Consider the following 23583-nt stretch of genomic DNA (forward strand, 5'->3'; position numbering starts at 1 on the left):
ATGTGGGTGCAGAGTCCCAAGCATTTGGATAATCTGCTTTTCAGGCTTATTAGCCACAAGTGGGATTGGAAGTAGAGTGGCTGGGACTTGAACCGGCATCCATATGGGATGCTGGCACTGCAGGACCTGCTAAGCCATAGCAGTGGCTCTTGTAATAGTATCTTAGTACCTTGAGTTACGTTTATGTCTTGTGTTTTAGAAATGTGCAAATGAAAATTTCATAGGCTAGATCTTGATGCAGGTTATGAAAATAACCCTTGTAAAAAAAAACTTCTTTATTAAACTTTAATTATTTTCAGTTGTGATATTTTCTGGACTATTTTGTGTTCTTTGTTTATTCAGACTTTTTAGAAAGCTTCTATGATGGGTAAGATAATGAGCTCTGGGGGAGTCGAAGGATGATCTGGACAGTGTTCTTGCAAACAAAGAATGAGCTTCGTTGGAGATGGTCAGGGAATTGAGTGTTAAGAATAATAGTAATTTCTGTGAGTGGTAACTCCTGAATTTAAAAAATTTCAGACTTAAAATATAAAAAAACATAATATGCGCAGGTAACCCGAACTCTTAATTTTATCAGAAAGCGTTTATACATATTTAATATCAAAAGCTCAGTGAAGTCACTTATCAGAATACCATAATTAGGAAAATGGTGATTAGTACTTAATGTTGTGTAATTGCTTAGTATTAATTTTCTTGGTAGTGTGTTGTACACTGAAAGAAGCCACAGTGACCTATTTCTAAGACTCAGCAGGGGAAGAGTTTTTAGTGAATGTTTTCTTGGGTTGATGTTCCCCATATTCAAGCAAAATACTATTTAACATTTTTCTGGATGCTTTGATTTAGGATGGACAGTAATCTAGGAAGGAGAGTTACCTGCTTGATTAGGAGATTTTAAACTGTGTCTTCCTAAAAAAAAAACTAGTAGTGTAGTGTACTAGGATGTGGTACAGAAGGGGAGGGAGAATTGAACTAGTCTTTAAATATTTAAAGAAACTAAATGATTGGCCCAAGAAAGTATAACTGCTTTCATAATAATGGGCATTGCTAACACTAGTTGAGCACTTAACTGTGTGCCAGCATTGTTTTAAGTGCTTTGAATGTTTTTATTTAGTCCCCTATAATCTTGTGAGGTATGATCAGAGAATGGAAGTTCCAAGGGGAATGTCACTTTTCTTTTTTCTTTTTTTTTTTTGGCAGGCAGAGTGGACAGTGAGAGAGAGAGAGACAGAGAGAAAGGTCTTCCTTTGCCGTTGGTTCACCCTCCAATGGCTGCCGCGGCTGGCGTACCGCGCTGATCCAATGGCAGGAGCCAGGTACTTATCCTGGTTTCCCATGCGGTGCAGGGCCCAAGTACTTGGGCCATCCTCCACTGCACTCCCTGACCACAGCAGAGAGCTGGACTGGAAGAGGAGCAACCGGGACAGAACCGGCGCCCCAACTGGGACTAGAACCCAGAGTGCTGGCGCTGCAGGCGGAGGATTAGCCTAGTGAGCCGTGGCACCGGCTGTCACTTTTCTTATAATAAGAATCTTCCAGCAGTTTTATCAGCCAGACTTGGAAAGAGATGTTGTGGGAAAGGATATACTTTGGAATAGACAGGTATAGACAGTGTCCAACCACAGCCTAGGTAGATGTAGACTTGTGTTAGAATACCACTTAACTCTCTTGCAACTTAATGGTTCTGTGGATTTTCTTTTAAGTTTATAAATATTCATCTAATATAGAATAGTAGCCTTTGATATATTTAAAATGTGTTGAAATTTAAGTCACTTTTTTTTTAAAGGTTTATTTTATTAATTTGAAAGCTATATATATATAAAGAGAGAGAAGTCTTCTCTCTGCTGGTTCACTCCCCAAATGGCTGCAACAGCTAAGGCTGAGCCAGGCCCAGGAGCTTCATCTGACTGTTCTCATGTGAGTGCGGGGGCCCTAGAACTTGGGCCATTTCCCCTGCTTTCTCAGGCCATTAGCAAGGAGCTGGATCAGAAGTGGAGCAGCTGGGATTTGAACTGGCATCCATATGGGTTGCTGGCATTGCAGGCGGTGGCTTAACCCATGATGCCTAAATGCTAGCCCCTCAAGGTACTTAAGTTTGAGATGCAGTCTATAAAAGTTAATTGCTGTCAGAAGTCCATGGGTGTTTAATAGATTAGTGTGGATTGGGAAGTATACTTTAATTTTATAAGTTTGCCAAATTAGCTAGTACTGTATAAAGTTGAATTTGGTGGGTTTGATGAATGTCTTTGATTTTCTCAAATTGGTGTATTATAAGAAAAACATCAAAAACGTTGGGTTATCATATAAGGGATCCTCAAAAAGTTCATGGAAAATATGCATTATGAAAAAACTGAATTTTTGCACCAAAATAAACTCTTTTAATACAGTTTTCTATGAACTTTTGGAGGTGGCTGCATACAGCTTGAGTAAACTTATTTTTTATTTTTTACTTATGTTAAAATAACAAGGAAGCAAGTTGTATCAGAAAAATCTTGTTGGTGCTTCAAAAATATCTTTAACATTATTGGTTTTTGTCTCTTTTTAGTGTGACAATACCAATGTATATTCTTACTGTTATTATTTTTCAACAACACTTTTTTTTTTACTTGACAGAGTTAGACAGTGAGAAAGGTCTTCCTTCTGTTGGTTCACCCCCCAAATGGCTGCTATGGCCAGAGCTACACCATTCCAAAGCCAGGAGCCAGGTGCTTCTTCCTGGTCTCCCACGTGGGTGCAGGGGCCCAAGCACTTTGACCATCCTCCACTGCCTTTCCGGGCCACAGTAGAGAGCTGGAGTGGAAGAGGAGCAACCGGGATTAGAACCCGGCGCCCATATGGGATGCTGGCACCGCAGGCGGAGGATTAACCAAGTGAGCCGTGGCTCCGGCCCCATATTATTTTTAAAGTTTTATTTGATTTATTTGAAAGAGTTACAAAGAGAGGTAGAGCCAGAGAGAGAGAGATCTTCTATCCGCTGGTTTACTCCGCACATGGCTGCAATGGACAGAGCTGAGCTGATTGGAAGCCAGGAGCTGGGAGCAGCTTCTGAGTTTCCCATGTGGGTACATGGGCCCAAGGACTTGAGCCTTCTTCTACTGCTTTCCCAGGCCATAGCAGGGAGCTGGGTCGCAAGTGGAGCAGCCGGGATTTGAACTAACGCCCATGTGGGATGCCAGCACTGCGGCCCGGGGCTTTAACCCTCTGTGCCACAGTGCCGGCCCCTACCTGTGTATATTATTAAGTTCTACTCTCTTAAGCCCAGTATATGTCTTCACTCCTTTATACACTGACGACTGCCAAATTATTCTTAAAGCACTGTTTGCGGTTTCTCAGTTCAGTATGTCTCCTGCGGTGACCTTGAATTACTTTTCTCATCTAGTCTTGAATGTTCTGCCTGGGCTCAAGGCCCTCTATAAACAGCCCCCATTTGGGTTCTTTCCCCACTCAGTTCCTTACCAAGCTCCTCACCAACTTGTCCCACTTCAGCCAGGCCAGGCCATTCCTGTCTTCATAAAACAGGACTCTTACTACCTTTTCTCACCACATTGGCCATCTTTGTGGAGTATCCTCTTACTGTGCCCATCTGTATCCTGTCTGTCCTTTATCTTCCGTCATTCCTCTTCAAGAAACCTTTCCTGACAATTTTTTTTTTAAAAGATTTATTTTATTTATTTGAAAGAGTTACAGAGAGAGGTAGGGACAGAGAGAGAGGTCTTCCTTCCGTTGGTTCACTCCCCAGATGGCCGCAGCGGCCGGAGCTGCACCGATCTGAACCCAGGAGCCAGGAGTTTGGGTCTCCCACGTGGGTGCAGGGGCCCAAGAACTTGGACCATCTTCTACTGCTATCCCATGCCATAGCAGAGAGCTGGATTGGAAGAGGAGCAGCCAGGACTAGAACTGGTGCCCATATGGGATGCTGGTGCTAAAGGCCAGGGCTTTAACCTGCTGCGTCACAGCACAGGCCTTGACAATTTTCTTTTTAAATTAAATTCTGCAATATGTTTATGGTATTAATGATTCCTATATCCTTTTATTGGATTGTATATATTTTAATAGTACTGATATATCCTAGGTATGTGTAAGAACTCAGTAATTCAAAGCTAACATTGTTTACATGGTGAAGTGGTTAACTATTATTGTGACATATTTCTTAGATGTCATTCCTAATAGACTTTTATTTGTTTCCAGTTCATAGAAGGATCATTTGAAGAGTATTTAAAGCGTTTGGAAAATCCACAGGTATGCAGTAATCCTTTTATATTTTTATGTATCCAATTAACATGTTTAAAATTAATTACATGAAAGATTAATATTGATGGGGTGTGTAGAAGAGTTACAGTGACAGTATACACTGTTTCTTTGTAAACACTTATTAAAAATGTCCCAGGTATATGTAGTTACTTAAAATTTTTTGTGGAAAAGTGGATTCAAAAAGTTTATTTTGGTTCAAAAACTTCTGAAATTCATAATATGCATTTTTTATAATATACATTTTCTATGAGCTTTTTGAAGATTCTTCATACATTTTATTCAGCTTTTAATTGGAAGACAATTGGAGCTATTTACTAGAGGTTTGCCTCATGAAGACAGTTGTGCTATCTTTATCTTTGTTGTAATGGCATGTGAATGTTGCATGAAAGATCTGAAATAAAACTGGAGATGATTTTTAGAATGCTGTGCAGGGACTTGGTGGACAGAGTGATGTTTGATTTCTTTGTGGTGGTTCTGTTTCATTGGATTAGTTTATGAAGGGGCAGGGGACTGTTGAGAAAGGGCAACGCTTCTTCCCCAACTCCTGCTACCACACTTCCAAGTTATTTTCAAATTCAAAGAATCTTTTTTTCTCCTGCTTACAGAACTAATGTTCTCGCCGCAAATTCAAATATCATGAAGTGTGGAGTGTTACGATTTCCCGTTATATGTTGTTAAGTTAAAAAGTGATACTGGCAAAGGATAAAGCTCTGAGGAGTTAGTCGGTAAAGGAAATGCAGCATAGGAAAAAGAGTGTTTAATGAGTGATTTTATCCATTTGATTTGATTGCTTGTTGTGGGCCATGATTTTCTAGTCTCTTTGGGGATGCAGAGATAACTGAGATAATCCAAGAGTTCCTCTAATAGGGAAGAAAGTCACATAATTGTACAAATTTTTAGAAAAGTACTGTGTCACAAGAAATAGGAATATGATGCCATGGACATTTAAATTTATTTTAGCTAGTTAAAAGTTGGAGAGGGACTTCACATTTGAAATCTGAGTAGATTCTAAATAAGTGGGGCCTGGGTTGAACAACACTCCATGCAGTGAAAACTGTGAGCAAGTCACATGCAGAAAACAGTTAGTATGGAGAATGGAGCAACTAATTGTAAGTAAGAATTGGCAATTAATTTTAAGTAACAAATAATCCAGAAGGCAGGTTGGAGCCAGGTGGTAGAAGAGCCCTGAAAGCTAGCCTCCTGTGCTTTAGGTCACTGTTTCTCAGAGTATGGTTTATAGGTTCCCTCTTTGTAATCACCAAGTTGTTTTTAAAAAATACAGATTCATTGCCCCTATCCTGGACCTGATTGAGTCTCTGGGCCTGTTGTCTGAGCATCTGGCAGTAGGAGCCTTTCAAGGTTCTTGAGGTAGGAAGTGAGAATATTGTAGGTAGGAAGGGAGAGAAGGGGTTTCCATATATGAAATTGCAGCCTTCAACCTCTAATACATTCCCTGTCTCCCTTCCCTGCTTTAGTTTCTCTCTAGCTCTTAATACTATTTGACGTTTGTCTTCTCAGTTAAGTGCCATGACCATAGAGGTCTATATGTTTTGTTTGTTGTTGTTGTGCCTCATAGCCAAGAACATGCCTGGCAGTTTTGTTGAATGAATGGATGGAAGAATATTGTGGGCCGGCGCCACGGCTCACTAGGCTAATCCTCCGCCTAGTGGCGCCGGCACACCAGGTTCTAGTCCCGGTCGGGGCGCTGGATGCTGTCCCGGTTGCCCCTCTTTCAGGCCAGCTCTCTGCTGTGGCCAGGGAGTGTAGTGGAGGATTGCCTAAGTACTTGGGCCCTGCACCCCATGGGAGACCAGGATAAGTACCTGGCTCCTGCCATTGGATCAGCGCGGTGCGCCAGCTGCAGCGGCCATTGGAGGGTGAACCAACGGCAAAGGAAGACCTTTCTCTCTGTGTGTGTCTCTCTCTCTCACTGTCCACTCTGCCTGTCAAAAAAAAAAAAAATATTGTGAAAAAATAGTTTGAGGCAGATGAAATCAGAGGCAGAAAGACCCATTTTAAAATGGTTTAAAAAATTTTTAATATATAGAAAACTATACACATTAAGTGTAAGAGAGGGTAAGTATAGTATTACTCCAGTTTTGGACACAAATACTTCCTAAAGGCCTTTTCTCAATCTCCCCTTGACTGTATTTTTATTTGAATAATTGAGTTTTTTTTTTTTTAGCTGTATACTGTGGTCACAGATTCAGTTTCTTTGAAGTTTATGTTTTTCTCTTAGTTTGTAAATCCCTTTGAATGCAAGCACTGTATGTTTTTTTTTTAACTTTTATTTAATGAATATAAATTTCCAAAGTACAGAATATTGATTACAATGGCTTCCCCCCCATAACGTCCCTCCAACCCACAACCCTCCCCTTATCCACTCCCTCTCCCCTTCCATTCACATCAAGATTCATTTTCGATTCTCTTTATATACAGAAGATCAGTTTAGCATACATTAAGTAAGGATTTCAACAGTTTGCTCCCACACAGAAACATAAAGTGAAAAATACTGTTTGAGTACTAGTTATAGCATTAAATCTCAATGTACAGCACACTAAGGACAAAGATCCTACATGAGGAGTAAGTGCACAGTGACTCCTGTTGTTGACTTAACAAATTGACACTCTTGTTTATGGCATCAATAATCACCCTAGGCTCTTGTCATGAGCTGCCAAGGCTATGGAAGCCCCCTGAGTTCACTGACTCTGATCATTTTTAGACAAGGCCATGGTCAAAGTGGAAGTTCTCTCCTCCCTTCAGAGAAAGGTACCTCCTTCTTTGATGACCCATTCTTTCCACTGGGATCTCACTCACGGAGATCTTTCATTTAGGTTTTTTTTCCCCCAGAGTGTCTTGGCTTTCCATGCCTGAAATACTCTCATGGGCATTTCAGCTGGATCCGCATGCCTTAAGGGCTGATTATGAGGCCAGAGTGCTGTTAGGACATTTGCCATTCTATGGGTCTGCTGTGTATCTCACTTCCCATGTTGGATCATTCTCTCCCTTTTTGATTCTGTCAGCTAGTATTTGCAGACACTAGTCTTGTTTATGTGATCTCTTTGGTTCTTAGTCCTATCATTACGATCAATTGTGAACAGAAATTGATCACTGGGACTAGTGAGATGGCATTGGTACATGCCACCTTGATGGGATTGAATTCGAATCCCCTGGTATGTTTCTAACTCTACCGTTTGAGGTAAGTCAGCTTGAGCATGTCCCGAATTGCACATCTCTTCCCTCTCTTATTCCCACTCATATTTAACAGCAAACACTTTTCAGTTAAGTTTCAGCACTTAAGAAGAATTGTGTATTGATTACAGTATTCAACCAAAAGTATTAAGTTGAACAAACAAAAAAATACTAAAATTTAACAAATGTACATAGTTGTGTAATCACCACCACAAACACCAATAACAGGACATTTTTACCATTCCAAGAAGTTCTTTCATGTCCTTTTGCACTTAAACAACCTCCCTCACCCTCTCATGACAATCACTGATCTGCTTTCTAAGTTTTGTCTTTTCTAGATGCACATAAATGAAATGATATAATTTGTAGTCTTAATGCAATTGGCCTCTTTTTTTTTTTTTTTTTTTTTAAAGATTTTTATTTATTTGACAGGTAGAGTTACAGACAGTGAGAGAGAGAGAAAGGTCTTCCTTCCTTTGGTTCACTCCTCAAATGGTCACAACGGCTGGAGCTGTGCCAATCCAAAGCCAGGAGCCAGGTGCTTCCTCCTGGTCTCCTATGCGGGTGCAGGGGCCCAAGCACTTGGGCCATCCTCCACTACCCTCTTGGGCCACAGCAGAGAGCTGGAGTGGAAGAGGAGCAACCGGGACTAGAACTCGGCGCCCATATGGGATGCCAGTGCCGCAGGCGGAGGATTAACCTAGTATGCCACGGCGCCGGCCCAGGTCGGCCTCTTTGACTTAGCACAATGAAAGCACTTGAAGATTCATACGTGCTGTTGTCAGTGATTTGTTTCTGTTTATTGCAGAGTGGTAGTCCCCAGTGTGGATAAGCCACAGTTTGCTTATCCATTTCCTAGTTGGTTGGTTTTTGGGTTCTGTACAGTTTGGGACTGTTGAAATTGAGAGTGCCATGAATGTTTGCTTGATGTGGACATATGTGATGATGCTGAACATCTTCTCATGTGTTTGCCATTTATATGTCTTCATCAGTGAAATGTCTATGCACAGATTTTGCCCATTTTTTTTGCATTTGATCTTGCTGAATACTAGCAGTTTATGCTGGATTTAAGTCCTGCATTGAATATCTGTTTTGTGAATATTTGCTTTCTGTTGTACCTTAGCCTTTCATTTTCTTAGTGTCTTTCAGGCATGAAAGCTTAATATTGATGACTATTTAGGAACATGTAAATTAACATAGTTTTGATGTAGGATGGTCTGTCAAAACATTTTGAAGAAATCTCTTTTCTCTTGCCCATAAGGAAGTTGTATATGAAACATCTTAAGAAATGTTGAAGCCGGCGCCGTGGCTCAATAGGCTAATCCTCCACCTTGCGGCGCCGGCACACCGGGTTCTAGTCCCGGTTGGGGCGCTGGATTCTGTCCCGGTTGCCCCTCTTCCAGGCCAGCTCTCTGCTATGGCCAGGGAGTGCAGTGGAGGATGGCCCAGGTGCTTGGGCCCTGCACCCCATGGGAGACCAGGAAAAAGCACCTGGCTCCTGGCTCCTGCCAGGATCAGCGCGGTGCGCCGGCTGCAGCGGCGGCCATTGGAGGGTGAACCAACAGCAAAGGAAGACCTTTCTCTCTCTGTCTCTCTCTCTCACTGTCCACTCTGCCTGTCAAAAAAAAAAAAAAAAAAAAAAAAAAAAAAAAGAAATGTTGAATAAATAAACTTACAGCCTTAAGGTGGAAGATGCTGCCGGAAGAACATTGCTATAACTTTTTTTTTTTTTTAAAGATTTATTTTATTTATTTGAGTTACAGAGAGAGAGGTCTTCCATTCACTGGTTCACTCCCCAGATGGCCACAACGGCCCGAGCTGCGCTGATCTGAAGCCAGCAGCCAGGAGCTTCTTCCAGGTCTCCCACGTGGATGCAGGGGCCCAAGGACGGGCTATCTTCCACTGCTATCCCAGGCCATAGCAGAGAGCTGGACAGAAGAGGAGCACTGAGACTAGAACCGGTGCCGATATGGGATGCCCACACTTCAGGCCAGGGCTTTAACCAACTGCCAGGGCTTTAACCAACTGTGCCACAGTGCTGGCCCCCACATTACTATAATCTTCTTTTTCTTTTTAAAGATATATTTATTTACTTGAAAGTCAAGTTACACAGACAGAAGTAGAGGCAGAGAGAGAGAAAGAGAAAGAGAGAGAGGTCTTCCATCCACTGGTTCACTCCCCAGATGGCCACAACAGCTGGGGCTGTGCCAATCCGAAGCCAGGAGCTTCCTCCGGGTCTCCCACACGGGTGCAGGGGCCCAAGGACTTGGGGCGTCTTCTGCTGCTCTCTCAGGCCACAGCAAAAAGCTGGATCGGAAGTGGAGCAGCCGGGACATCAACTGGCGCCCATAGGTGATGCCGGCACTGCAGGTGGTAGCTTTACCCGCTGTGCCACTGCGCTGGCCCCCTTTGCTGTAATCTTTTTAAAATTATTTTTAAATTATTTTTAATTTTTATTTTTTTATTTGACAGGTAGAATTATAGATATGAGAGAGAGAGACAGAGAGAAAGGTCTTCCTTCCGTTGGTTCACTCCCCAAATGGCTGCTGTGGCCGGCGCTGCGCCGATCTGAAGCCAAGAGCCAGGTTCTTCTTCTTGGTCTCCCATGCAGGTGCAGGGGCCCAAGCACTTGGGCCATCCTCCACTGCCTTCCTGGGACAGCAACTGGGAATAGAACCCAGCGCCCATATGGGGTGCCGGTGCCGCAGGCAGAGGACTAACCAAGTGAGCCACGGCACCGGCCCCATTGCTGCAATCTTAAATTTAATTCTTTAATTTAAAACTGACCCTAAGAACTGGTGTTATGGCATAGTGTTACCCCCCATTCCCATATGGGGAATGCTAGTTTGAGTTCTGACTGCTTTACCTCTCCATCCAGTTTCCTGCTAATGTGCCTGGAAGGCAGCGAAGATGGGTACTGCCTAGGCACCTGCCAACCATGTTTCTGGTTCCTGACTTGGTGGCTGTTGCCGCCGTTTGGGTAGTTAACCAGTAGACAGAAGATAACTGTCCCTTTCTTTTCCCTTAACTTTCAAATAAACAAATACTGAAAACTGACCATGGTTAGGAAGAAGTATTTTATGATAGCTGCTGTCTACGTGTTCACAACAGAATTTATTCTGAGGGTTATTTATAACATGGTACGTTATTCTCATGAGAAGTAGCATTTTATTGACATAGATAAAAATTGTTCATCTTTTAAAGTGATATTTTGCATAAATTAGACATGTAATTTGTTTGTGATCTAAACACTTATATCAGTGAAGGATTTCCTCTATTCCAGAGGGTGCCACTTGAAACAGTTAGTGAGAACCAATGATTATTATCTTAAAGCCTATTTGAAGACATCTATTTCAATATATGGCACCTATCTCATTTTGAAAATCAGAGCCAACTTTTAAGAACTGTTAAAATGAAAAGTCTCTTGGGAAAGACTGTCCTTGGTGAGAGATTAAAACGTCTAAAATCTTACCTTTGAAAGGCAGAAGGAATTGGCTGTGGAGAGGGAGGGGAAGAGAGAGAGATATATCTTCTGGCTTACTCCCAAATGCCTGCAACAACCAGGGGTTGGCCAGTCCAAAGGCAGGAGCCTAGTGCTATCTGGGACTCTCCTGTGGATGCCAGGGCCTCAAGCCCTCATCTGCTGCATTAGCAGGAAGTTGGATGGGAAGCCAAGGAGCCTCAGGGACTCTAACTAGAAAATCTGATAGGGGGTGCAGGCATGTCCAGTGGCATGCTAACTGCTGCACAAAACACCTGACCCTAAATTTTTTCCCTTATTTTCACTTCTTTAATGGAAGAAGGGACAGTATTACCCATTATTTTTGTGTTTTAAAAACACTTTTTTATGTATGTGAGTACCAGAGGATACGGGCAACTACCTCTCATCTGCTGATTTCCTCTCCAAATGTGCTAAATGAAGCTTAAAGCCAGAGATGCAATCCAGGCCTCCCACGTAATGGCAGGAACCCACTTCCTTGGACCATCACCACCACCTCTTGAGGTCCACACTAGCAGGAAGCTGGAGTCAGGACCTAGAAGCTGGGCCTGGACATTGAACCTAGCCATTCAGATATGGATATGGGCATCTTAACTATAAGGCTTAATACTTGCCCCACTGCTGGTTGTTTTTAGTGACTCATGATATTGTATTTACTAATTAAATAAATAGGATAGGGATACATTCTCATGGTAGACGATTTTAAAATATAGATGTTCACAGAGTGAAGGTGATAATCCTTTTTTTCTAACCTTGAAAATGTCAATTTACAGTACATTTCTTCCTCTTCTGCATAAACAGATTTATGCACAAATAAGTGACCTTTTTATTCTACACATGTAGGATTATTTTACCATGACTAAACATTTTTTTACTTACTAGACTTGAATAATATTTCCAAGTAATTTCACTTGGGTATACCTCATTTTTTTTTTTTTTTTTTTTTTTTTTTGAGAGGTGATTGCTGTTTTATTAGATCATCACAGGACAGGAGGCCAGGGCTGTCACCTCTACCTTTGAAATCAGAGGAGGAGGAGGGCGTGTATTGGCTAAGGAGGGCCTGGAGTCCATCACAGCTCCCATCCCCCAAGGCAGGAGAGAGTGGGTCTCCTTGGCATTCCCTTCCTCCCAGGCCTTTCAGGGCAGGGTGGAGCAGGCGAGGAGGCCTCAGAACCAACAACCAGGGCTCAGGCCCCAGCCACTGCCTATTCTGCTCTTTTCAGGAAAGGGCTTGAGGAAGGAGATGGCCACAGCCTGGCCCATCTTCCTCCCTCCCTCCTTTCTTCCTCTCTTCCTCCCTCCCTCCCTCCCTCCCTCCTTCCTTCCTTCCTTTCTCTCTCTCTCTCTCTCTCTTTCTTTCTCCCTCCCTCCCTCCCTCCCTCTTCCTTTCCATTCCTTTCCGTTCCTTTCTGTTCCTTTTCTTTCCTTTCTGTTCCTTTCCCTTTCCCTTTTCCTTTTTCCTTTTTCCTTCCCTTCTCCTTCTCCTTCTCCTTCCCTTCTCCTTCCCTTCTCCTTCCCTTCTCCTTCCCCTTCCCTTCCCTTCCCTTCCCTTCCCTTCCCTTCCCTTCCCTTCCCTTCCCTTCCCTTCTCCTTCCCTTCTCCTTCCCTTCCCTTCCCTTCTCCTTCCCTTCTCCTTCCCTTCTCCTTCCCTTCTCCTTCCCTTCTCCTTCCCTTCTCCTTCCTCCCTCCCTCCCTCCCTCCCTTCCTTCCTTCCTTCTTTCCTTCTTTCCTTCTTTCCGAGAGAGGGAGGTATAGAGAGAACTCTTCCATCCTTTGATTCACTCCCCAGATGGCTGCAATTGCCAGGCTGAAGCCAGCAGGCAAGAGCTGCTTCCAGGTCTCCCACCTGGGTGCAGTGGCCCAAGACCTTGGGCCATCCTCTATTGCTTTCCCAGGTAGCAGGAAGCTGGATCACAATTGGAGTAGCCAGGACTTGAACTGGCACCCATATGGGATGCTGGAGTTGTAGGCAGCAGCTTTTCTGCTATAGTGCTGTGCCAGCCCTGAAAGGTATTCCTCATTTTTTCAGGACTACATGTTTCTCAGTAGTATGGATAAACCGTATTAGAGATAAATCTTAAAGGTTTGTCTCTTTCAGCCATAAAAAATATTCCTTTAGGATAGATTTATAGAAATTGAATTGCTGGGTCAAAGAGTATATGAGCATTTTACATGTTGATATTTACTGGCTGTTTGCTTTCCAGGAAGTCTTCAAGTGATTTGAGTGTAGAATATTCATTATTTTGAAATTTTTGCTGGGATAGTTCCTTGACTTATATCCATCTCAATATAGCAGTCAATTTATAATTTTTGTTTTCTATTCAGCATTTCATTGTTGGGGGAGCTTATACTATGCTAAGCTCTGTCCCGGGTGCTAGGTTGGAGGAACCCCCTACTTTGAACAAATTCTGAACTTAAAGATCTCACTCCATGGTCTTCCCACACCAGTAGAAACCATCAGTAACACCCCATTACTGTTACCAAGGGTTTTTGAGACAGAGATTTGGACTGTATATAATATGGCCTGTTTTATATAAATGCTTTTATAATATACAATACTAATAATTTCTAAAAGTTCATTAGTTACATATGAGGTATTATATAAATTATGAAAAGTGAGACATTTACATGCCAATTTTTTTTTTTCCAATACAGGAGTGGGTAGGACAAGTGGAAATAAGTGCCCTTTCTCTTATGTACAGGTAAACACTATAACATAGGTAAACAAAACTTGGGGAAATTAGTATATTCTGTTATTAAATATGTTAAAATAGTAAAGCTATTTTTTATACCTTGGTAGTGAGACATCTTTTCTAAGATTTTGTTTTATAAATGGCATTACTTACATGATGTGTCTACATTTAGAAGTTTTAATTCTGAATATATTTTTGGGAAAGGGTACATAAAATTTTTTAGGCTCTGCCCTGTACACCTCTTATTAACCTTGTAGAGAAATGGTTTTCTTAACTTCTTTGGGCTAGTACCATTGAATGGCCACTAAAACTAATGCAACATATTGTTCAGTTTACTACTTTTGCCTGGTAGAGGAGCAGGTGATACCTAGATTTTTCTTTTCAAAATTTCATTTAAATTATTTTATAATCTCTCTGATTTTGAAGTCCCCTGTAGAATTAAATTTGAGGTTTCTTTGTATCCAAATTTAAAATTTTAAGTTTTAGAAGACACTTTGCTATATGGTTAACCCAGAACTCAGTTAATTCTCTAGCACCTGGCATGTATTAAGTAGGCTCTTAGTAAATGAATGAATGGTTAAATTTAGATCATGAAGTATATTGTACTGGAAGTAATTTCCAAATGTTATTTTCAGGAAAGATTTTATAATTTATCGGGAACCAAATGTTTCTCCGGCACAAGTAACTGAAAATAATTTTCCTGAAAAGGTAAGACTTTTTCCAATTGTTTGTAAAGGACTTAGGTAAAAGAGTTATTTGGTTGCTTCTCTGACCTCTAAGCTATAATTTCAAATGGCTTTTGGAAATACTTCTCTATGGGGGCCAGTGCTGTGGCATAGTAGCTAACATCCCATATGGGTGCCAGTGCATGTCACGGCTGCTCTTTTTCTGATCCAACTCTCTGCTATGTCCTGGGAAAGTAGTAGAAGATGGCCCAAGTGCTTGGGGCCCTGCACCTGCGTGGGAGACCGAAAGAAGTTCCTGGCTCCTGGCTTTGGGTCAGCCCAACTGGCAGATGGAGGACCTTTTTCTCTGTCTCTCCCTCTCTCTATAACTCTGCCTCTCAAATAAATAAATTTTAAAAATATTTTTAAAAAATGGGCAATCACTTATGCACAGAGAAATGTAATAGATTTTATTTAGAAAATGTCGTATTTCAAAATTTGTATTAGAAAAAACAAATAAATTGATATCCCTTGAAAAACCTCAAGTTGTTAATAGGCAATTTTCAAAAGATGAGATTTAGATGGCTAACAGACACATGAAAAAATGCTCAGAATCACTAGCCATCAGGGAAATGCAAACCAAAACCACAATGAGGTTTCACCTCATCCCAGTTAGAATCTCTGTCATATATACAGAAATCAAAAAGAGTACATGCTGGCGAAAATGTGGGGGGAAAAGTACCCTAATCCATTGTTGGTGAGAATGTAAACTACTGCAACCGCTGTGGGTGAAGACAGTATGGAGACTCCTCGGAAAATCTGAAAACAGATCGTCCATGTGACCCAGCCATCCCACTCTTGGGAATTTATCCAAATGAAATGAAATCAGCACATGAAAAGAGTTATCTGTTACTCCCATGTTGCAGTTCAATTCACAATAGCTAAGATAAGGGATCACCCCAGATGTCCATCAAACAATGACTAGATGAAGAAAATGAGGGGTGTGTGTGTATATTCCATATATATATGGAATACAACTCAGCTGTAAAGAAGAATGAAATGCTGGCTTTTGCAACCAAATGGATGTAACTGGAAGCCATTAACTTAGTGAAATAAGCCAGTCCCAAAAAGACAACTATCATATGCTTTCTCTGATCTGTGGTAACTGAGTACGAGAAAGTATAAGATACTTGAATGAAATTGCCATTTTGTGATTTGATTATTGTTTACAGCCTCATCTAATATTAAGGGACAGTGTTTTATTCCCTCCTGTTTGTTGAATTCTTAGTAGAGGATTAAAAGCTTATGATTTAAAAATACACTGGAAGTGTCATTGTAAAATGTATTTTATATCTCTATATATAAAAACATAAAAAGCAACTACTTAAAAACCTCAAATTATGCATGGTTGTATCAAACTTGACTCTCTTCCCACTTACCACCATGAATAAGGTGACACACAATTCATTTCAACTTGGCCTGCCTGAATCCAAAATCGTTAACTAAAACAAAATTCTCCATTGAGCACAGCAAGTTAAGTTGCTGCTCGGGACACTGAAATCCCAGATATTGGAGTCCAATTCAAGTCCTAGTTACTCTACTTCTGATCCAAATTCTTGCCGGTGTACCTGGGAAAGCATTAGATGATGGCTGAAGTACTTGCACCCCTGCCATCCGTATGTGAGATCAGGTTGGTATTCCAGACTCCTGGTTTAAGCCTGACCCAGTCCTGGCTGTTGGAGGCCTTTGGGAACCAAAGATAGAAGATAGTGGATAGAAGATCTCTGTCTCTGTCACTCTTTCAAACAAATAAATTTTTAAAAATAAAATTTTCTCACAATATATCAGTTGATTTTTTTTTTCTTCTTAACCTTCACAGAATTTTCTGTGTTTATGCCTTATAACCAGAAAATGCAGTAACAACCTTGCCAGAGAGATTATCTTCACAATGGGAAATAAATGATTACTCAAAGTATTTCTGAATGGCAGAACTCAGTATCACAGGTTATTTTAGTATTTAATATTTAAATTGACACAAGATGGTTAATATTCTAGTTCATCATATATACTGGCATCAGTATTTTTAGTGTCTACTCAAAAGTTTTTTTTTTTTTTTTAAAGATTCATTATTTTTATTTGAGAGGTGGAGTTACAGATAGAAGGAGAGAGAGAAAAAGCTTTTCCATCTGCTGGTTCACTCCCCAATTGGCTGCAGCCAGGAGCCAAGAGTTGCTTCTTGGTCTCCCACATGGGTGTAAGAGCCCAGGGACCTGGGCCATCTTCCAGTGCTTTCCCAGGCCATAGCAGAGAGATGGATGGGAAGTGGAGCAGCCGGGATATGAACTGGCACCCATATGGGATGCTGGCACCGCAGGCAGAGGCTTAGCCCACTACACCAGGGTGCCAGCCCTCTGCTAAAAAGTTTTAAGAGGGTTCAAGAGAGTGATGGAGGGAAATACAAAATAATATCACTTGGTAAGTAACAGACAGGGAGAAACACAGAGGAAGGTCTTTCATCTGCTGGTTGACACCCCAAATGACTGCTATGGCAGGAACTGGGCCCATCCAAAGCCAGGAGCTTCCTTCAGGTCTCCCATGTGGATGAAGGTGCCCAAGCTTTTGGGCCATCCTCCATTAGTAGAGAGCTGGATAGGAAATGGAGCAGCCGGGATATAACTGGCGCCCATATGGGATGCTGGCGCCACAGGCAAAGGCTCAGCCTACTTTGCCACATCGCCAGCTCCAGTAATTGACCATTTAGGAAATACTTAAAACGTTAAAGAAGCAGAAAAAATTTACATTTGATCATCCTTTCACAGGTTAGTATTAGCAAAGTTTTAGAATATTTTCTTCCAGTCTTTTTGTATATTTTAAATACTTGAGATTATGTCTGTTTTGTGATCCTGTAAACATTTCCTCAGGTCATTTGGAAATTTTTTATTTAATGGCTATAAAGCATTTCAGCATGTGGATGTACTGCAGTTTGACAGAATTGGAGCTTTTTAGGTTGCTTTTTAACATGATCACTTTCTGTTGAGAAATGAATTTAGGTAGCACTCTGGCCTCAGAATCAGCCCTTAAGGCATTCGGATCTGGCTGAAGAGCCCATGAGAGTATTTTAGGCATGCAAAGCCAAGACACCCTGGAAAAATAAAAAAAGGAAGACCTAAATGGAAGATCTCCACGAGTGAGATCCCAGTGGAAAGAATGGGGCCATCAAAGAAGGAGGTACCTTTCTCTGAAGGGAGGAGAGAACTTCCACTTTGACTATGACCCTGTCTGAATAAGCTCGAAGTCGGCGAACTCAAAAGGCTTCCATAGCCTTGGCAACTCATGACTAGAGCCTAGGGAGATTACTGACGCCATAAACAAGAGTGTCAAATTGTTAAGTCAACAACAGGAGTCACTGTGTAGTTACTTCTCATGTGGGGTCTGTCCTTAGTGTGTTGTCCAATGTGAAGTAATGCTATAACTAGTACTGAAACAGTATTTTACACTTTGTGTTTCTGTGTGGGTGCAAACTGATGAAATCTTTACTTAATATATACTGAATTGATCTTCTGTATATAAAGAGAATTGAAAATGAATCATGATGTGAATGGAATGGGAGAGGGAGTGGGAGATGGGAGGGGTGTGAGTGGGAGGGAAATTATGGGGGGGAAGCCATTGTAATCCATTAACTGTACTTTGAAAATTTATATTTACTAAATAAAAAATTAAAAAAAATAATTTAGGATTTTGGAGACTCAGTTGCTTAGCAAATGTCATATATGTGTGTGTGTGTGTGTGTGTGTGTATATATATATATATATATGGTGTTGAAATGTGTTTTATTTTTACCCTTTCAGGTATTACTATGTTTTTCAAATGGAAATCACTATGATATTGTTTACCCCATAAAGTATAAAGATACTTCTGCTATGTGTCAGTGTAAGTATCATTTTGTGTTTATATATGAATTTATGTTCCTAAACTACAGCCTTAATGCAAACAAAAAAGGTTAAATATGTTCTGTTTTTTGGTACTGTAGAAGATATTTCTAAGAACCTTAGGTTACTGAGAATATTAATATTATAAAACATTTCAAAGGGGAAAAAGGAGCTGTTAGCTAGAATTTGACTTGTAAATAACAGTTTAAAATGGAAATCTGAAATTTGAGTGCTTCAAAATCTGAAACTTTTTAAATGCTTTCATGACATTCAGGAAATTTTGGGTTTGGAGCAGTTCAGGTGTTAGATTATTGGTTTAGGTATTCTCACCCAGTGAAAGTCTAAGCAAATATTCCGAAATCCAGAAAACTCCAAAATTTTAAACATTTCTGGTCCCAGATATTTCAGATAAGGGACAGTCAACCTGTGCAGTTATATTTTCACTAGTCATTTCAGTCATAAGGATTTATATTCAATTTTAAAATTGTTAGTATATGGATTGAGAATCCAAATGATTGAATAAATAATGGTTTGGATTGTATTTGGCTCCATGGCAGGGATTCTGACGTTTTGGGTCACATAATTCTTTGTTATGGGGTCTCTTCTTGCATTTCTGTGTGGAGTCCAGGGATATCCTTGCCTCTGCCACTCTGATTGTTGACAACCAAAAATATTTCCAGATTTTGCCAGATATTTCTTGGGGGATGAATTCTTTCCTGTCATCCCATTTGATTACTGCTGCTCTAAAAGAGTAATTGCCCTTCCTACTATTAGTTCCTTTTATTAGCTGTTAGAACAAAGCCCAAATCCCTTATATAAAGTGGCACTCGATGTGTATTAGCCTTTTCCTTTATATGTAATACAAGGTTTAAAGAATTGGTGGCAGTTTAGCCTAGAGGTAAAGATGCCTGTGTCCCACATTACAATACCTGTGTTGATTTTCTGGCTGTGGCTCCTGACTCTGGCTTTCTGCCAGTGCAGATCTTGGGAGGCTGTGGTGATGGTTTATACTCAACTAGGATTATGCCACCCCATAAGAGAGACCTGATTTGAGTTCCTGGCACCTGTTTCAGCTCTGGCAAGGCTATTGTGGGTTAAATCAGTGGATGGGAACTTTGTCTTCTTTGCCTCTCAGATTAATAAATAAAATAATTGATTGTTCTGTTGTAAGATGTGAAAGCTATCTGTGTCCTGGGCTGTATCTCCCACTCTTCCTCCAACTAGTCAAAATCTGAACGTTTTCAGCTTTGGGAAGGATAGGACCCGTAGTCTGCTTTCCTGTACTTCTAAGTTTGGGTGATACAGGAATGTGTCTCTTGTTGCTGACCATGGGAAAAACATGGTCTGTGAGGAGGAAGTCTCTTCTGGGGACTTTTTATAGGGTGACCACCCATTGTTGATGAATTCTTTGTATTCTTGTTTTCATAAGAAGTTTACTGTAATAAGTAAAATTAATTGAGAGTCTTAAAAAATAGTGTGATTTTAAACTTTTGGTAACATTTTTCTGTTTTCAGAATTTTTATTTTGGCAACACAGTCTCAGTAGCTGCTGAGAATATAGTTTATAACAATTTCTTTTTAATGTCTTACATAAGGTTACTCTGGAGCTGAGTTATATAATCAGACATCTTTTTGTTTTACAGAAATCTGAGTAGTTGTCCAAGGTTGGGGCTGACGTTGTGCAGCAGGTTAAGCTACCACCTGCAACACCAGCATCCCATGTGAGCACCAGCTCAAGTCCCGGCTGTTCGAGTTCTGATCTAGCTCCCTGCTAATATGCCTGGGAAAGCAGCCAAAGATGGCTGCCATCCACAAGGGAGGCCTGGATGGAGTTCTAGGCTCCTGGCTTCTGCCTGGTCCAGTCCTGACTGTTGTAGCCATATGAGAAGTGAATTAGCGGATAGAAGCTCTCTCTTTCTCTCCCTCTCTCCATAACTCTACATTTCAATTATATAAATAAATAAGTAAATAGAAAAAAGAAAAAAAGAAATCTGAGAAGTTTTTTGTTCAATTTACAGTTAGTGGAAAAACTAAAGCTAGCACCCAAGTCTTCTGAGTCCTTTATGATAAGCTGTATTGTTTTTTCTAGAAATTATTTATTTGAGAGGCAGAATGAGAGTGACAGAGCTCCCGTTTGTTGATTTACTCCCCAAATTTCTGCAATGACTAGGAGCTGAAGCCAGGAACTCAGTCTAAGTCTCCTGTTTGAGAGGTAGGAACCCAGTTACTTCAGCCATCACTGCAGCTTCCTGGAGTCTCCATTTGCAGGAAGCTGAAGTCGATTGCCAGAGCCAGGTACTAAACCCAAGTATTCCAGTGTGGGATGCTCGTACTTAACTGGTTCTTAACCACTAGGCTCAACTCCTTCCCCTTTGTTTCTAGCGTTCTTAATGTTTCTTAATGTGTTCTGTTGGCATTTGCTGAGGTAAGGTACAATATGTGACATCTCAAATTTCAGATCTCTTCATCTGTACAACCAGGGATTAAATAGGAGTGTGCATACAAGCTTAGCAAACTGTATTGAATGTAGTAATTATTCAGCAAACATGTTCAGCTTTTCCTGTTACACTAGTTTTATTATTGTGAAACATTTGTTTTGCTGTTTAAAAAATAGTAGATTTCAAACTACATACCTGCTCAGAGGCAAATTCTGGAACTTCTTTTAAAAATTTTATTTATTTTCATTTTATTTGAAAGGCAGAGGGATCTCCTATCCCAATGTTCATACCTCAAATGTCCACAACAGCCAGAGTTGGACCAGTCTGGAACCCCGAACTCCATCCAGGTCTCCCATGTGGAAGGCAGGGAGGCAGGGACTGAAGTACTGTATGTGTGTGTGTGTGTTTAAAGGATTTATTTATTTATTTATTTGAAAGTCAGTTAGAAATATTTTCCATCTACTGGTTCACTACATGGATGGCTGCAACAGCCAATGTTGGGTCAGGCTAGAGCTAGGGACTTGACGTGAATGGCAGGGGCCCAAGTGGGCCCTCATCCATTGCTTTTTCCCAGGCCACTAACTGGGAGCTGGATCGGAAGTGAAGCAGCTGGGACACAATCTGGCACCCTTGTGGGATGCTGGTGTTGGCAGGCTGCAGCTTGACCCACAACGCCACGATACCAGCCCCAGACTGACATATGTGAGCTGTCCTGTGCTGCCTTCCTGAGTGCACGTGAGAAGGAAACTGGCTGAGACTCAAGGCAGGCACTCTGATAAGAGATGGGGGTGTCCTGAGCTGCAGCTTAGGCATCTGTGCCAAATACCTGCCCAGTCTGTATGTAACTTTTAGATTGAATTGTATTACTGATGTTAAACATTTCTAGTTGGAATTTTAGAACGTTTTTATGCCCTCTTTCTGTTTTTGAAAAATGCTTGTGATTAATGTTACATTATATTTCTTTCATTAATTGCAGCTCTTCTTTATGAATTGCTATATGAGAAGGTATTTAAAGCTGATGTCAGTAAAATCGTGATGGGACTAGACACTTCTGAAGTAGCTGATGGAAACAACAGTGAAATATCAGATTCAGAGGATGATAGTTGCAAGTAAGAATGATTTTAAATGTTAAAATATCTTTTTAGTTACATTGAAACATTGCAGTGAATGTTTCTACATAGAATTGTCTCACATATTGAGGTCCTGTGTGCAAATGTACTTCGTAGTAGAATGGAATTAAAAGAGAAGTTCACTTTGTTGCAAAAATTTTTTTCCAAAACACATGAATTTTTTGAAGATCCCTTCATATTGGTGAAATACTGAAGTTTGCAGTAGAAATTTCTTTGTCCCTGCAAGTGATTTTACCTGATTTTCTATTATCGAACTTTAGGATGTTGATTTTTTTAGTTGATAATAATCTATGTGCATATACTCTAGGTGTGTATCTGTAGAATACATTGGATTCTTATTTATATGATGTGTTTAACAAAGTTAAAGTTAACCTGTCAAGTGTTTACATATCCAGTGTTTTAAAAAAATGGTCATTTGATTTCCTGTACTCAATGTTTTCTTAGGTAGTACCTCCTCATTTCAGATTATAAAAGGCCCAAGTTGGAGTTACATATAGTTGATAGCTTCTTGATAAACCTTCTGTATAGTGGGTAAATGATTCTTTTTTTTAAAAGATTTACTGTTTTAAAAGCAGAGTCACAGAGAGAGATGGGGAGAGAGCAAGCTTCCATCCCCTCATTCACTCCCCAAGTGGCCACAATGGCTCTGGGTTAGGCCAGCTGAAGTCAGGAGCCTGGAACTCCATGTGGGTCTCCCATTTGGGTGCAGGGGCACAGGTAATTGTGCCATCTTCCACTGCTTTTGCAGGCGCATGAGCAGTGAGCTGAGGATCAGAAGTTGCAATAGGTGGGACTTGAACTGGCTGTGCCACAATACCGACCCTGATAGAACTCTAGAACTTTGAGGCTTATGTTCCTTATCTGCACAAGACACTTGGGTATTCAAACCTGGCTTGCTGTTAATTAGCCGGACTTGGAGAGAGTAACTTAAATTCTCTAAGAATCCTCAGTTCTGTAGCTATAAAATGAGGCTATTTCAGTATTTCTGGTTAGGGGAGAACTTTTGAGAATTTAATGAGATAGCATGTAAAGCATGTAGCATAGTTCCTAGATACAGTATCCAGTATGTATTAGTTATAGCAACAAAAAAGTAAGTTTGCTCTTCAACTCTACCACCTTCTCATTGAAGCTAAGAATATATTATTCCTCTTGTAGGAAATGTGAAAGTAACTTTAGTGTGCTACACAGGTGAAGGTACAGATAGAAATAGAACATAAATCTTAGAATATGTAATTCTTAATTATAAAGATTCTTTTAAAATGTATGCATATATTTTCCTGATTGGGGATGGGGTGGTACCAGCCTCTTGACAACCTGTGGGTCTTTGCATGTGTTATACTTTCTGCCAAGAACGCTAAAAAGATTTGTAGGTTGCTGCGTCATGGCCTTTTTTATTAAATAAGATGGCAGAGACTTTCCACATCCAACTTATTATCTGAACACTATCACTTTTTTCTCTACCTCCCCCTCATAGAACTTAAAATCATTGAACATATTAATTACTTAGTTTGTATCTACTCTCACTAGATTATACATTTCATCGGGATAAGGTTTGTCTGTTTTGACTGCTAGACCCAGTACAAATTGATGTATAGCGCCTGGCATTTGGTGGCCACTTAAATATTTGTTGAGTAAATGAATGTAATAATGTGTGAGTATGTATGCTACAGTGAATTCAAAGGGCTGATAGTGGTTTTTTGGTTGTCTTAAAGATTATTTGATGTAGCCAGTCTTTTCAATCAAAGGATGAGTTGTTGAGTTCTTCCTTAGTGAGATGCTTCTGTTTTAAT

The 23583-nt window shown here is 40.6% G+C and overlaps 1 protein-coding gene across 2 annotated transcripts in view; it reads left to right on the forward strand.

Annotated features, from left to right (window-relative positions):
• The window catches only part of OTUD4 (OTU deubiquitinase 4), a 58136-nt gene that overhangs the window by 6704 nt on the left and 27849 nt on the right, over positions 1–23583 (forward strand). The window contains exons 3-7 of one of the 2 annotated variants that reach the window (XM_070047485.2): positions 4186–4236; positions 13595–13641; positions 14268–14340; positions 18146–18227; positions 21640–21772. In XM_070047485.2, coding sequence (XP_069903586.1) covers positions 4186–4236; positions 13595–13641; positions 14268–14340; positions 18146–18227; positions 21640–21772 — 386 coding nt within the window. The remainder of the gene's footprint in view (positions 1–4185; positions 4237–13594; positions 13642–14267; positions 14341–18145; positions 18228–21639; positions 21773–23583) is intronic. The other variant, XM_089302434.1, reaches the window with a different exon arrangement.

This window comes from Oryctolagus cuniculus, chromosome 8 (assembly GCF_051225735.1).
Source record: "Oryctolagus cuniculus isolate XC-2025 breed Fujian yellow rabbit chromosome 8, ASM5122573v1, whole genome shotgun sequence".
Lineage (NCBI taxonomy): Eukaryota > Metazoa > Chordata > Mammalia > Lagomorpha > Leporidae > Oryctolagus > Oryctolagus cuniculus.